The sequence below is a fragment of the Vulpes lagopus genome, chromosome 8 (genome assembly GCF_018345385.1).
Source record: "Vulpes lagopus strain Blue_001 chromosome 8, ASM1834538v1, whole genome shotgun sequence".
Lineage (NCBI taxonomy): Eukaryota > Metazoa > Chordata > Mammalia > Carnivora > Canidae > Vulpes > Vulpes lagopus.
The window spans coordinates 132,899,724-132,914,286 of NC_054831.1; the positions used below are offsets into that span (position 1 = coordinate 132,899,724).

The following is a 14,563-nucleotide window of genomic DNA, read 5'->3' on the forward strand; positions in this document are numbered from 1 at the left end:
CGGAGAGGTGACTTCCTCTCTGACGCTGGCAGGATTCTAGGGGGGCCCACTTCTCTCTGACTCAGAAGTGGGAGTAGCTGAGTTCTGGGAAGATTAAGGGGTCTTTGGGCATCAAGGTGGGTTGGGGTCTGGACAGAGGTCCACCTTGGGGCAGGGATTTGGGGGAGCAGCTAGATGGAGGCTCAGAGTGTGGAACAGGACCGGGTCGTGGTTGAGTGGGGTGCAGCCCCCAAGAGACAACGGTTCATTCGTTCGTCCAGCTGAGGATCACTCAGCGCCAGCAATATGCCACGCGTGGTGCTTACGGTTAACGCGGATAATCAGGGTGGAGGCAGAAGGCAGGGAAGGCCGTTCGGAGACAGCCCCGGCAGGCAAGGCAGATGCGGGCTGGCCATTCCAGCCAGAGGCTGGACTCCACCAGGGGACCCCATCCTGGGCGAGGACAGCACCACGTCCCTGTGCCAGGGCAGCTCCCCGGTTCTCCTGTCGCGCCAGGGGGTGCCATCCTCACTCTGCAGCACTCACTGACTCCCCCTCCTCAAACTCGGAAAAGGTTTGAGAGCTCAGAGGTGGAAGGGACATGCTGTGTGTCTTCCATCCTTCTAAGCCCCCGGTTCAGTGCACGCCCGGGGTGGGAGGGGGGACCCCGACGGCCTCTCCTGCAGGGACATCTGCTCTCCCGTGGAGTTGCGCAGTGGGTCTCCTAGTCGGCTCCCCCCCTATGGACCTGGCGCTCCTGGAGGGTATGCACCACGCTGTGAGAACCCGCCCAAGCCATGTTACCTCGCTGGGCCTCAGTTTCCCTTCATGAGAACCGAGGGAGAGGCCCTCTGACATTCTGCAGAATTCTGCATACACAGGACACTCCAATCCGCCCAAGAGCTTTAATTGTGGGATGGAAAAGAAAGGAACCCAAGGGAGGGTTAGGAGGCGGGGTGGGAGCGCGCCTGGGCCGGATTCAATGCCCCGGGGGCTCCGGTGGGTTCTGGCCGCACTGCCCGTGGCGTGGCAGTTGTCAGAGGCGCGGGACAGGGTGCAGGCGAGGGGGGGGCACGGGGATGGCATGCTCCCGCCGGGACATAGCACACACGGGCGGGCTGGGGTAGGATGAGGTGTAAATGCTCTCCCGCGGGGCAGCCTTGGGTGCCAGCCACCTCTGCTTCAGCTGTTCGTAGAGTCCATAGTTTGTAGGGGGAGCTGCAAGAGAAAGAGGGTGTGGGTGAACAGAGGGTGAACAGGGCTGGCCAGGGGATCCTGGGGCGCGGGCTCCGGGGGGAGGAGGGCTCGCGGGGAGGCGGCTCAGGCCGGGCCCACTCCCCGCTGGTCCTCGGAGAGGTGACCCCCGACTGGTCGGGATGGCCCTGAGGGCTCCTGGGGAGCTGCGCTACCCCAGTCCAGGCTCGGGAGACGGAGCCCCAGGAGAAAGCCCTGCAGGAGCAGCGCGCAGCGGCAGGCAGCTCACCGTGGAGCCGGTCCCTCTGCATCGAGGGCGGAGCCCCGGCAGCTGATGCAAAGAATGAGGGCGCTGGCGTGGCAAGCGGATGGAGGCGCCCTCTTATCTTATCAAAACCCCTTGCTGCTGGAAGGACCAAATCCACGCTCCTGCTCCCTCCACCTCAACCCACTGGAATGACAACTCCCCAAAGGCAGGAATTCCTCCCTGCTCATCACTCTCCGTCCCCAGGAGCCACATCAGGGCAGGGCACCTGGAGGTAATAGTCACTATGCCAGGATGACTGATCTGAGGGCAGGGATGCCGCTCCCGCCACCTGTGCCCCGCATAAACCGTGCTGCCGTGGTGCCCAGCGAGGCCTTCAGCCCGGGCCCCTCGGGTCGGGCCCCTGTGCTCGGCCTGGACGCCGTGGCCCCTCGCGGCCCCTCACATGGCGAGTACCGAGAAGGGGGAAGTCCGATCTCTCCGGGAGCCACAGCAGCTGGTGCCTGTTCCAGGTGCGCCGCGCGGGCAGCGCCGGGTTGTGACTACGCCGGTTGTAATGGTCGTCGTACGTGCTGATCAGATGGTGGCGGCAGGGCTCCTGGTGGCCTGCGAGCAGGAGTCTGTGCGGGAGGCCCTGGAGGGACAGGCGCAGGGGCCGTTACCCGGGGCCAGGCATACTCGTGGCGGTGGCCGCTGGGGGTGTCGCTGCCTGGGCCTTCGGGGCCACCGCACAGGACACGCAGCTGCCTGGCCCTCCACCACCCAGCTCACCTCCCACACACACATCCCAGCTTAGCAGCGCTCAGCTCTCCGTCTGGGGACCCCCAACCCAGGCCAAGTGGGTTCATCCCTGGAACGGGCTGCCGGTGGCCCGCCGGAAAGAAAGGACACGCAGCTGAACGGGAGGGTCGGGGCCACCCCACCGCGGCCCTTGGGGCTGCAACTACACCCTCTGACTTGTCTCTAGCCTCCTCCATCCGAGTGCCCATTTCCATGGCAGGTGCAAGACGTTGAATACAGAGCCTGGCATGTGCACCTTGTACTGCAGTCAGTTGCTGTGGGAAGAGTCAGAGAACGGCCCATAAATCGCCTTCTCCTGCAAAGGATTTATGGCTCCCTCCGCTGGAAACTTCTCTGGTGGGAGTTATTTACAAGGAGAAGAAAGCCGCGTCCTCCTTACTCTGGGACGTTTGCCTGCTTCAGTGCTTTTCCTAAGAAAATCCTCTTGGCCCTGGAAGGGAATCTTGGAGGCCTGGGCTGATTTACAGGGGAGGATAATGTGGATTTCCATGGCTGTCCTCCTGTCTGGAGCAAACAGGGAGGTCTGTGTCTGCCGTGGTCTGGAAGTGCCGGCTGCACATAATATTTCAAGTGGTGGTTCCATAAATAAGTCAGATCACAATGCCAAAGGGAGACGAGGGGGACAGGCACAGACATTAGGCAGGGGTTCCCAAGAGCCACATCACCAGGTGCCTGGACTGGGTTTCCAATGCCCGGGAAGGCAAGTTGGAGGGGTTCCCAGGAACCAAGGGACGTGCTGACCAGGTGTCACGGCAGGGAAGAGAGAAGGAGACTTTCATGCTGCTCTTCCTGATCTGGGGCTTGGCCCTGCTGTCTCGGTTATGGGGCTAGGATTTTTGTTGTGATGAGACATGGTTAGGTGACTGGTAGAGACAACTGCCTCTGAAAGAAGCGATCTTGAAAGTTTATTAGTTTCCGTTCCCCAGAGGAGGGGGCCCGCTGCACCCCACAGGGCCACAGAGGGCAGCGCCAGGCTCACGGAAGGAGCAGGAGAGACAGAGAGACCAGAGAGAGAGAGAGAGAGAGAGAGAGAGAGAGAGAGCATGGCCCGGGGCGTCCATGTGGTTTCCAAGGGAAGGAACAGGTGAGACAGGGTAGGGAGGCTGAGACGGTTAGGATTGCAGCGTTTGAATGATTTCAGCAGGCTCTGGGTTAAAGGGGTGCCTCTGGTTGTAGGTGCCCGGCCCTGCAGTGATTTAGGGCAAAGGGATGTTGGCTTGGCATGTGAGCCTTACACAAAAGAGGTGGGTGTGGGCTCTGGATTGGTTGGCCTGTATCCCAAAGGTGTGCCTCCGGGCAGGCTGTTTACTGTCTGTAGGAACTCGCTAGCCCCGGGAGGGCAGTCTGGCCAGGATTAGCACGGCCCCTAAGACAACAAACCATCTAAAATACAGAACATAAAAAAAATGTGATGAATATACCTGCCGGGGGCGGGGAGCACAGGGAGGGGGTCCTCTGGGGGATGCTAACCCCGTCTAGTCTATCTCGATTTAAGGGGCACATCAGCATTTGGCCAGGAAGGAAGTGCAAAGCGGGGATGGGGGCCGGGTGTCCCAGGAGGAAGGGCCCAGTGAAGCCGAGCGACGTCCAGGGTCCCCGGCACACAGATTTGAACGGAGTCCTTCGAAGTGAATATCTGATTACATGGCTCTATTTTGTGTATGTGTTTGCGGGGGGGGGGGGGTCCTTAATTTTAACCAGATTATATAAAGATTTATTTATTCACTATTTTAGAGAAAGAGACAGAGAGAGAGGGAGAATGTTAAGCAGACTCCCCACCGAGCGCAGAGCCCACCTCAGGGCTTGATCTCAGCCACCCCACAATCACGACCTGAGCCGAAACCAGGGTTCAGATGCTTAACGGACTCAGCCACCAGGCGCCCCTTAACCGGATTCTATATACGTGTGTGCGGTTATCTCCTCATCAGGGGTCTGTAATGAGTCCAGAGGGCACTAATGTGTATTGAGAACTAGGCCGAGAGCCTCATCTATACCGATGCTTGGGCACCGGGAGCCCCAGATCCTGGGTTCTTAACCTGACTTCCTTACGTTAACGCGCGTTTGTGCCTTCAGCGCACACTAATGGTAAAGATCGGCAGCCGCAGAGCGTCAGCGCGTCCCGGGGATGTCGGTGCCATCCTGAGATGCCAGCTCGGGGCTTAAACTTGGGCGCTGTTTGTACGGAGACGGCTCCCAAACGCAGGCGGCAGAGAGGTGACCCCAGCAGACCAGGAGGGGGGATTCGAGGACACTTCCTGCGTGATTTGCCCATCAGCCACCTGCTTAGCCCCTTACCCACCAGCTACACAGTCTGGGACAAGACATCCGCCTCACCCGGGGCACTTTTTACTTGAAAATGAGGGTGCTGGGAGCGGAACAACCTCCTGGGTCCCTTCCAGCTCCAAATTGCTCCCGTTCCAACAATGTCCACCCTGAGTTTAGGCAGGTATGGGGGTGGGGGCGGGGTGGGGCAGGTGTGTCCTGGCCGCTTCCTGCTGGGGGGGGGCCTGCAACACAGCGGCTTGCAGCCCGGCACTCCCTTTTTATTTATTATTATTATTTTTGTATTATTTTTTATTGGGGCTCGATTTGCCAACATATAGTATAACACCCAGTGCTCATCCCGTCACGTGCCCCCCTCAGGGGGAATGGTCCTTGACTTTTTATACAAAAGACCAGGGCAGCCCGGATGGCTCAGTGGTTTAGCACCGCCTGCAGCCCACGGTGTGACCCTGGAGTCCTGGGATCTAGTCCCAAGTCGGGCTCCCCACATGGAGCCTGCTTCTCCCTCTGCCTGTGTCTCTGCCTCTCTCTCTCTGTCTCTCATGAATAGATAAATGTTAAAAATCTTTAAAAAAAAAAAAAAAAGGCCAGGAAGCTGGGGCACAGATGATACAAAATACTCCCATCCAAGCATCCACATAAGGCCTCCGGAGGCCCTTATGCGATCCCCCACCGTGTTCCCCTCCATTGTTTGTTGCTTTGGTCCCTACACCCTGTTGGGAGAGTGTGGAGGAACAGGGAGGGGACCCGGAAAGCGCTGGGACAGGGCAGGGGGGAGGCTACCAGCCTGAGATTTGGCGGATTGTAAATGAAGGTGAGGCCAACTGCAGCCCCGGGTTGGGGAGTGCTCGGGGACTAGTCCCCTGCCCCCGGGGGGATGGAGCTGGCCAGTGGTGTCTCCTGAGCGCTGGGGGAGCCCAGGCCTGAGTGTGGGGCCCCCACTCCTCTTACCTCAACTCTCCTCTTGCCATACCACCTGGAGATCTGGTCCGGCCTGTGGCCTGGGAAGGGCACATACTCTTTTCTGTAAATGCTCTGAGGTGTTTTCTCAGTGGCTTTGGTGAACTGGAAAAGATGAAATATTCAGGATGACTCACCTTCTCACGCTTCTGGAGCATCCCCTCCCCCCCAGGGCATCCTGCACAATGCAGGCTTCATTTTGCTCCCTCCCCTCCAGAGTTTGCAAAGGACCATCCTCAGGCACTGGGCACCCCATCCCTCAGGAAAGCTGTTACTGGGGCACCTGACCATTCCTCATGTCTGCACCTGTTCCCTTCAACTTCTCTCTCCGTTTGCCCCTCCTGCTTGCCTCCTTCCTCTCTCTTGCTTCTCTGTTTTCCACTCTCCCCCACCCCCCATCTTTTGTTTCCTGGTTCACTTTTTAAAATTTTACTGTGGTCAAATAGACATAACAAAACTTACCATTTTAATCATTTTTACATACAGAGTTCTGTAGCATGAAGTACACGTACGTGGTTGTGCAACCATCATCATCATCTGTCTCCAGAACTTCATCATCTTCTCAAACTCTGAACCCCTTAGACAGCTCCCTCCCGCAGCCCCTGGCACCCACCATTCTGCTTTCTGTCTCTACGAATTGGACCGCTCTAGGGACCCCATGCGAGTGGAATCATATACAGCGTCTGTCTTTGATGCCTGGCTTATTTCACTTAGCATAGCGTCTTCGAGGTTTACCCCCATTGTAGCCTGTGTAAGAATTTTCTTCCTTTTAAAGGCTGAATAATGACTGCTTCATTGTATGCATGCGCTACGTTTTGCTTATCCATCCCACACTGTGAATAATGTGAGCATGGATGTGTGAATCTCTCTCTTCCAAATCCCACTTTGGGTTCTTTTGGGTATAAACCCAGGAATGGAATTGCTGGATCGTATGGTCATTCTACGCTTACTGTTTTCAAGCAATTGCCATACTGTCCACCAGAGCAGGTGCACTGTTTTACATTCCCGCTGATCATGCACAAGGGTTCCAGTTTCTCCACGTCCTTCCCAACACCTACTACTTTCTTTTTCTTTTTTTTTTTAACCATAGCCATCCTAATGTGTGCAAAGTGGTATCTTACAGTTTTGATTTGCTTTTCCCTAATGAATGGTGATGTTGGGCATCTTTTCATGTGCTTATTGTCCATTTGCATAACTTAGAGGAATATCTGTTCAAAAATTTTCCCCCATTTTTAATCGTTTGGGTTTTTTTGTCGTTGAATTATAGTTCTTTATATATCTTGGATATTAATCCTTTGTAATATATAAGATTTGCAAGCATTTTCTCCCATTCCATGACATCGTTTTATTCTGTTGATGCTGTTCTTTGATGCATAAAAGTCTTCAATTTTGAGTAAAATCCAATTGATCTATTTTTTTCCTTTGTTATCTATGATTTTGGTATCCTCTCCAAAACAATCATTGCCAAATTCAATGTCACGAAGCTTTTCTCCTATGTTTTCTTCTAAGAGTTTTACAGTTTTAGCTAGGTTTTTGATCCATTTTGAATTGATTTTTGTATGTAATATAAGGTAAGGGTCCAATTTCACTCTTTCACATTTGGTTATGCAGTTTTCTCAGCACCGTTAGTTGAAAAGACTGTCCTTTTGCCGTTGAACGATTTTGCCATCTCTGCTGAAATCATTTGGCCAGATATGTGAGGGCTTATTTCTGAGCTCTTTATCCTATACCATTAGTTTATATGTCTGCCTTTATGCCAGTATCCCAATATTTGGTTACTGTAGCTTTGTAGTAATTTTTGAAATCAGAGAACATGGGTCCTCCAACTCTGTACTTCTTTTCAAGATTTTTTTGACTATTCAGTTTCTTGAGATTCCAATGAATTCTAGGGTGGATTTTTTAATTTCTGCAAAAAAAAAAAGAAAAGAAAAGAAAAAGAAAAAAAACCCAAAATCATAAGGACTGTGTTGATTTTGCAGGCCATTTTTAGGTAGTATTGATGTCTTAACAATATTATGTCTTTCAATCCATGAACATAGGACATCTTTCCACCTATTGGTATGCTTTATTTCTTTCAACAATATTTTGTAGTTTTGCCTCTGTGGTTAAGTTTGTTCCTAAGTATTTTATTCTTTTTAGTGTTATTGTAAGTAGAATTGGTTTTTTTTTTTGTCCCCCTTTTAGATAGTCATTGTCAGTGTATAGAAATACAACTGATTTTTGCATGTTGATTTTTATCTTGCTATTTTGCTAAAATCATTTATTAGCTTTGATAGTTTTTCTGGGTTTTTTGTTTGTTTTGTTTGCGTATGTGTTGTTTCTAAGGTTTGATACAAATAAGATCCTGTCATCTGCAAACAGAGATAATTTTACTTCTTCCTTTCCAATTTCTGTGCTTTTTATTTCTTTTTCTTGCCTGATTGCCCTGGCTAGAACTTATAATGTTGTGTTGAATAGAACTGGCAAAGCAGACATTCTCATTCCTGATCTTAGAGGAAAGAAGTGAAGCCATCTAGTCATGAACTTTTATTTTGGAGATGTTTTCATTCCTTACTAGCTATACATCTATTCAGATTTTCCATTCCTTCATGCCCTTTCTTCAATACATACTGTCATTTTTTGGCTCTTATAACAATTTTTTACTTAAAGCCTATTTTTTTTTCTATGAATCAGTATAGCCAATCTACTCTCTTTTGGTTGCTATTTGGATGGGTATCTTTTTCGGTCTTTTCCCTTTCAACCTATGCATGCCCTTAGATTTAAAGACAGTGTCATATCTACATGTTCAATGAAATCCTTATCAAAATACCATGGACTTTATCCAGAGAGTTGGAACAAATAATCTTAAGATTTGTGTGGAATCAGAAAAGACCCCAAAAAGCCAGGGGAATATTGAAAAAGAAAACCAGAGCCGAGAGCATCACAATGCTGGATTTCAAGTTGTACTACAAAGCTGTGATCATCAAGACAGTGTGGCCCTGGCATAAAAACAGACACATAGATCAATGGAACAGAATAGAGAACCTGGAAATGGACCCTCAACTCTATGGTCAACTAATATTCAACAAAGCAGGAAAGACTATCCACTGGAAAAAGGACAGTCTCTTCAATAAATGGTGCTGGGAAAATTGGGACAGCCACGTGCAGAAGAATGAAATTAGACCATTGTCTTACACCGTACACATAGATAAACTCAAAATGGATGAATGATCTAAATGTGAGACGAGAATCTATCAAAATCCTAGAGGAGAACACAGGCAACACCCTTTCTGAACTTGGCCACAGCAACTTCTTGCAAGATACATCCACGAAGGCAAGAGAAACAAAAGCAAAAATGAGCTATTGGGACTTAAGATAAAAAAGCTTCTGCGCAGCAAAAGAAACAGTCAACAAAACTAAAAGACAACCTACAGATGCGAGAAGATATTTGCAAATGACCTATCAGATAAAGGGCTAGTATCCAAGATCTATAAAGAACTTATTCAACTCAACAGTAAAGAAACAAACAATCCAATCATGAAATGGGCAAAAGACATGAACAGAAAAAATCTCACCTAGGAAGACATAGACATGGCCAACAAGCACAAGAGAAAATGCTCCGCATCACTGGCCATCAGGGAAATACAAATCAAAACCACAATGAGATCCCACCTCACACCAGTGAGAATGGGGAAAATTAACAAGGCAGGAAACAACAAATGTTGGCGAGGATGTGGGGAAGGGGGGACCCTCTTGCACCCTTGGTGGGAATGTGACCTGGTGCAGCCACTCTGGAAAACTGTGTGGAGGTTCCTCAAAGAGTTAAAAATAGACCTGGCCTATGACCCAGCAATTGCACTGCTGGGGATTTACCCCAAAGATACAGATGCAGTGAAACGCCGGGACACCTGCACCCCGATGTTTATAGCAGCAATGTCCACAATAGCCAAACTGTGGGAGGAGCCTCAATGTCCATCAACAGATGATGGATAGAGAAGCCGTGGCCTGTGTACAGGGGGTATCACTCAGCCGCCAGAAACGACAACCACCCACCATTTGCTTCGACGTGGCTGCAGCTGGAGGGTGTGATGCTGTGTGGAGTCAGTTGGAGAAGGACAATGAGCATATGATCTCGCTCACACGGGGAATATGACATAGGGGAAGGGATCGCAGGGGAGGGAGGGGAGCTGAGGGGGAAACATCAGAGGGGGAGACAAACCATGGGAGACTCCTGACTCTGGGAAGCAACCAAGGGGCAGTGGAAGGGGAGGTGGGCGGGGGTTGGGGTGCCTGGGTGACGGGCACTGAGGGGGGCACGTGACGGGATGGGCACTGGGCATGATGCTGTATGTTGGCAAATCGAACTCCAGTAAAAACATATACAAAAAATAAAGACAGTCTCATAAATGGAATATAGTTGCATCCTAGGTTTTGGGTCCCCCCCTCATTTTGCCATTCCATGCCTTTTGATTGAAAGGTTAATCTGTTTACATTTAAAGTAATTACTGTCAGGGGAGGACTTTCTTCTGCCATTTTATTATTTGTTTTCTTACAGGATTTTTTTTTTTTTTTTGTCCCTCATTTCCTCCGTTACTAACTTTGTTTGTGTTGATTATTTTCAGTGACAATTTTTATTTCCTCCTCATTTCCTTTCGTGTATATTCTAGAGCTATTTTTTTGTAGTTATCACGAGGATTGCATATAACATCCTGAAGTTAAAACAATCTTTTTTTAACAACCTATTTTAAATTGACACCAATTTGACTTAGCTCATATATTAAAACTCTTTTTTTTTTTTTTTTTACAGCCCTTCCATCTCCCATTTTATGTTACTGGTGTCATAAACTCCAAGCTGATATATTTTGCACCCATTAACACGGATTTATAATTATTTTTATGCATTTGTTTTTTAAATCCTATAGAAATAATGGAGTTACAAACCAAAATTATGATAATAGTGGTTTTTATATTTGTCCACGTGTTTATCTTTACCAGGAGTCTTTATTTCATGTGGCTTTGAGTGACTGTCTAGCATTGCTCCATTTCTTTTTTTTTTTTAAAGATTTTATTTATTAGTTCATGATAAACAGAGAGGGGGGTGGCAGAGGGAGGAGCAGGCTCCATACAGGGAGCCTGATGCGGGACTTGATCCCGGGACTCCAGAATCACACCCTGGGCCGAAAGCAGACGCTGAACCGCTGAGCCACCCAGGGATCCCCTCATTGCTCCATTTCTTATAGGGCAGGCCTAGTGGTAATGAACTCCTTCAGCTTTGGTTTATCTGGGGATGCTTTAGTTTTTCCTTCATTTTCGAAAATTGGTTTTGCTAGCTATAGTATTCTCAGTTGGTAAGTGTGTGTGTATGTTGGGTTGGTTTTTTGGGGTTTTTTATCATTTAAATATATCACCCTACCTCCTTTCGGCCTGCAAGATTTCTGCTGAGAAATCTACTGATAATCTTATAATCTAATAATCTTATAAAGGCTGCTTCGTACTTGAGTCATTTTGATCTCAACAGGTTGAGTATATGTCTTTTGTGTGGGTCTTTCCAGATGTTTCCTACTGGAATTTATGGAGCTTCTTGGATTTGTACACCCATGTCTTTTTTTTTTAATTTAGAAAATTTTCAGCCATTATTTCTTCAAATATTCTTTCTGCTCTTCTCTCTTTTTTCTCCCATAATATGTATACTGGTCTACACAATGGTGACCCTGTTCTCATTTCTTTATTCCTTTTTCTTTTTCCTTCTCAGACTCAAGAATTTCAAATGATCTCTCTTCAAGTCCTCTGATTCTTTCTTCAGCCTGTTCAAGTCCACTGTCAAACACCTCTAATGAATTTTTTCAATGTAGTTATTGTATTTGTCGATTCCATAATTTCTGTTGATATTTTTTATAATTTCTATTTTTTATTGATACTCTCATTTTGTTCATATATTATTTTCCCAATTACCTTTAGTTCTTGCTCATGTTTTCTTTGAGCTCTTTATGCATATTCGAGGTGGTTGTTTTAAAGTTTTTGTCCAGTCCATTTAAAGGAGGGTCTCCACTAACAGGTCCTGTTCCAAGGTAAGTGAAGGCTTAAGTTGTCAGGAGTTTTCTGAACTTATATCTTGCCTGAACCCGTGTGTGTGTGTGTGTGTGTGTGTGTGTGGTGTGTTTTTTATTTAATCTTTATACACAGCTATATTTAAATGCCTTATATATGCCTTATATATTAAATGCCTTTTTCCCAAAGAGTGTATGTCCTGCTTCTTCTCAAGGCCTTTTATGTTCTGTTGCATTCCTCCACCTGTAATCTCTGGCCTCAGACCTCCACAGGTCTGTTGTGCCCTAGAAGCTTTCACCAACTGTAACCACCCCCACTTTTAACAGCTTTTCTTAGCCTGAAACATGAACTATGACATTTCCCCTGATTTGAGCTCTAGGTTAAGCAAAACAGAGACACAAATTCCTCAAGCAGCGTCTAGACAGATTAAAATATTGCTCTAAAAAATTAAAATAAAGAATAAAATAAAATAAAATGTTTCTCCACTATTTCTGGGTTCAAGGGAGGGAACTGGGAACTGAGCCATTGCTTCTCTTACCCTACACCATGCTGTTCTAAGGAGAAAATGAGAAAAAAGCAAGTAAAAATACCATGGCATTTCCTACCATGTTGAATGTGACTTTTTCTAAACTGGCCATTTGTGTGGTTGCTGCGGACCTCTGACAGCTTTTCAGAGCTCTTCCATAGTTATTTTAGGTAGGCTATAGTTTTTTTTTTTTTTTAAGTGTTTCTGTGGGAGAATAAGGAGCTAGAGCTTATTCTCATATCACTCCAACTCTGCTCTCTTTATGCAATCTCTTCTGGGCATAGGAGTAACTGATAGTATCCTAGAGGGATTGCTCAGCCAGTCCTCCTGCTCTTGGACCTTCCCTTACACACACCTGCTCCCCAAATAAGGCCAAGTGCAATGAGAGCGAACAATGGCCACAGGCCACATTTAGCTGGAGGGGTGGTGAATGCCTATGTTCTCCCTGAAAACAGCCTTTTCCAGTTCTCAGAAGTCACCATCAACCTTCCCCATGCTTACACCAAAGCTGCCAATTATATATCGCCCTACTTTCCTTGCCCATTTCCCGAGAAGATGGAAGGATATCTACCTGTCACTGCAGAAATTTAAGTGGCTCGGTCTTGATTGTCACAAATAAAGATACTCAATTTCAAGTAGGCCAATTCGGGCAAAGTATTTTTGTGTTGGCCTTTAAAGCACGTGGGGACACCGAGAGCCCATGTGTTCTTTATTGAAAGTAAAAACTGAAATGCTCAGGCAGGGCAAGGTAGTGGAACAGGTGTCAGAGGGCAGCAGCTCATCCGGGACATCAGGGCGGGGGGGGGGGGGGGGTAAGTACCACACTCTGGGAAGGGCCAGGCCCAGGATATAGCAGGTGTTCTTCATCTCAAGGTACAGAGGAATTAGGAACAAGGAACGCCAGATGCCTAGGCACACTCCGCTGAAAGCAATGCTGTGAGTCACAACTCTGTTGACAACCCTGCTACAGCATTTTCAAGATTTCACGGGGACCTTAATGATTGCTTGAATGTAACTCCTCTGTGAAGAGCACAGACTCTATTACCACATTCTTAAGACATAACCACCTGTGGCCCTTAATTTGGAAATCGTAATGACCTCATTCCTACCTCTGCCTGCCAGGCCATCCCTAAGCCCTCTGTCCATTTCCCCCAGGGGTTCCTTACCTTCCTCCTCTCTTCCACCCAGTTTCCAGTGAGCACTCGGGTTGAATACTTGGTCTCAACCTTCCAGCTTGGGGTAGAGAATGGGTGTGGACTTACTGCACTCAAAAACTGCATGGTAGCTGTTTGCTCCAAGTCTTCTGACTTGACACAGTTTCAGGCTTCGGGAGTGGGGAGACGTTATGCAGTTGCTGAGTTTAAGGAGTCTTCTTCATCTTCCCAGTCACCCTTCTGGGTGCGTGTATGTGACACCCTGCCAGTTTCACAAAAATGGCCTGAGAGTCTACTTTCAGCCTCCAGGGAGAAGTGATGTGGTCTTGGATTGCCTACTGTTGACTGTCTCCATGGTGATAGGCTGTGCATGTAAATATTCTCCTTAAGGGGGAAGCTGATTCTTCAGGAGCAAAACTGACCCCTTCAAAGCAAATCAAACCAACAATAACCACCACAAATGCAAGGCCAGAAGGTCCTCGTTTTAGTGGTGTCACCCTGTGAGAAGCATCATCCTTGGGGCACACTTACAAGGCTGAGTTGAGATGATCTCATTCTTTTTTTTTTTTTAAAAGATTTGTTTATTCATGATAGAGAGAGAGAGAGAGAGGAAGAGACACAGGAGGAGGGAGAAACAGGCTCCATGCCGGGAGCCCGACGTGGGACTCGATCCCAGGACTCCAGGATCGCACCCTGGACCAAAGGCAGGCGCCAAACCGCCGAGCCACCCAGGGATCCCCAGATGATTTCATTCTATTACTAATTCTATTACTCTCAGGCTGATGTGCTAGGCCCATGTGGAGACATTTGTATATATTCAGTCATTTAATTCTCACAGCCACTATGAAGCAGGTGCCGGTATTATACTCATTTTATAGATGAGATCAGTGAAGCAAAGAGAGACTAAGTAGTTGTTTAAAGTCACATATGTGGGACAACTGGTATTTGAATCCATTCTGATTCAGGCATAGACCCCTGGGTTCCACTCAGGGCCTGCCTGCCCCTTTGCTTAAGGGGTTTCCACAAAAAATCCCGTCTTTGTGCTCAAACTGATACCATGTGGTTTATTCAGTTAGTCTTCATTCACCCCCACAATCATTTTATTGAGCACGTGCTACATATACCAATCTTGGGCATTGAGCTGTGGGTGTAATGCATCAGTAACTAGACCAGAGTCCCATTCCCACAGAGGGATCCCACTGAGGTTCAGTGGGAGAAAGGCCATTATTTTTTCACTAAGCAAAAAAAAAGTCAGGAACCACCTAATTATCTATCAAGCGAGGACTGGTTCAATAAAATTGTAACACATCCATATAATGAAGTACTCTGTAGCTGTTAAAAAATGCTAACACAGGGGATCCCTGGGTGCCTCAG

General features: G+C 48.1%; 1 protein-coding gene across 2 annotated transcripts; it reads right to left on the reverse strand.

Annotated features, from left to right (window-relative positions):
- Positions 1-958: 958 nt before the first annotated feature.
- On the reverse strand, positions 959-13,438 carry C8H1orf158 (chromosome 8 C1orf158 homolog). Of its 2 annotated transcripts, XM_041765088.1 has the most exons (4): positions 13,202-13,438; positions 5,474-5,587; positions 1,895-2,072; positions 959-1,197 (listed from the first exon to the last, which is right to left on the reverse strand). In XM_041765088.1, the coding sequence occupies exons 1-4, from the start codon at positions 13,313-13,315 to the stop codon at positions 1,016-1,018; spliced, it is 588 nt and encodes a 195-aa protein (XP_041621022.1). In that variant the 5' UTR covers positions 13,316-13,438; the 3' UTR covers positions 959-1,015. The 2 variants fall into 2 exon arrangements, with proteins under 2 accessions (XP_041621022.1, XP_041621023.1); XM_041765089.1 differs by lacking the exon at positions 5,474-5,587.
- Positions 13,439-14,563: the final 1,125 nt, after the last annotated feature.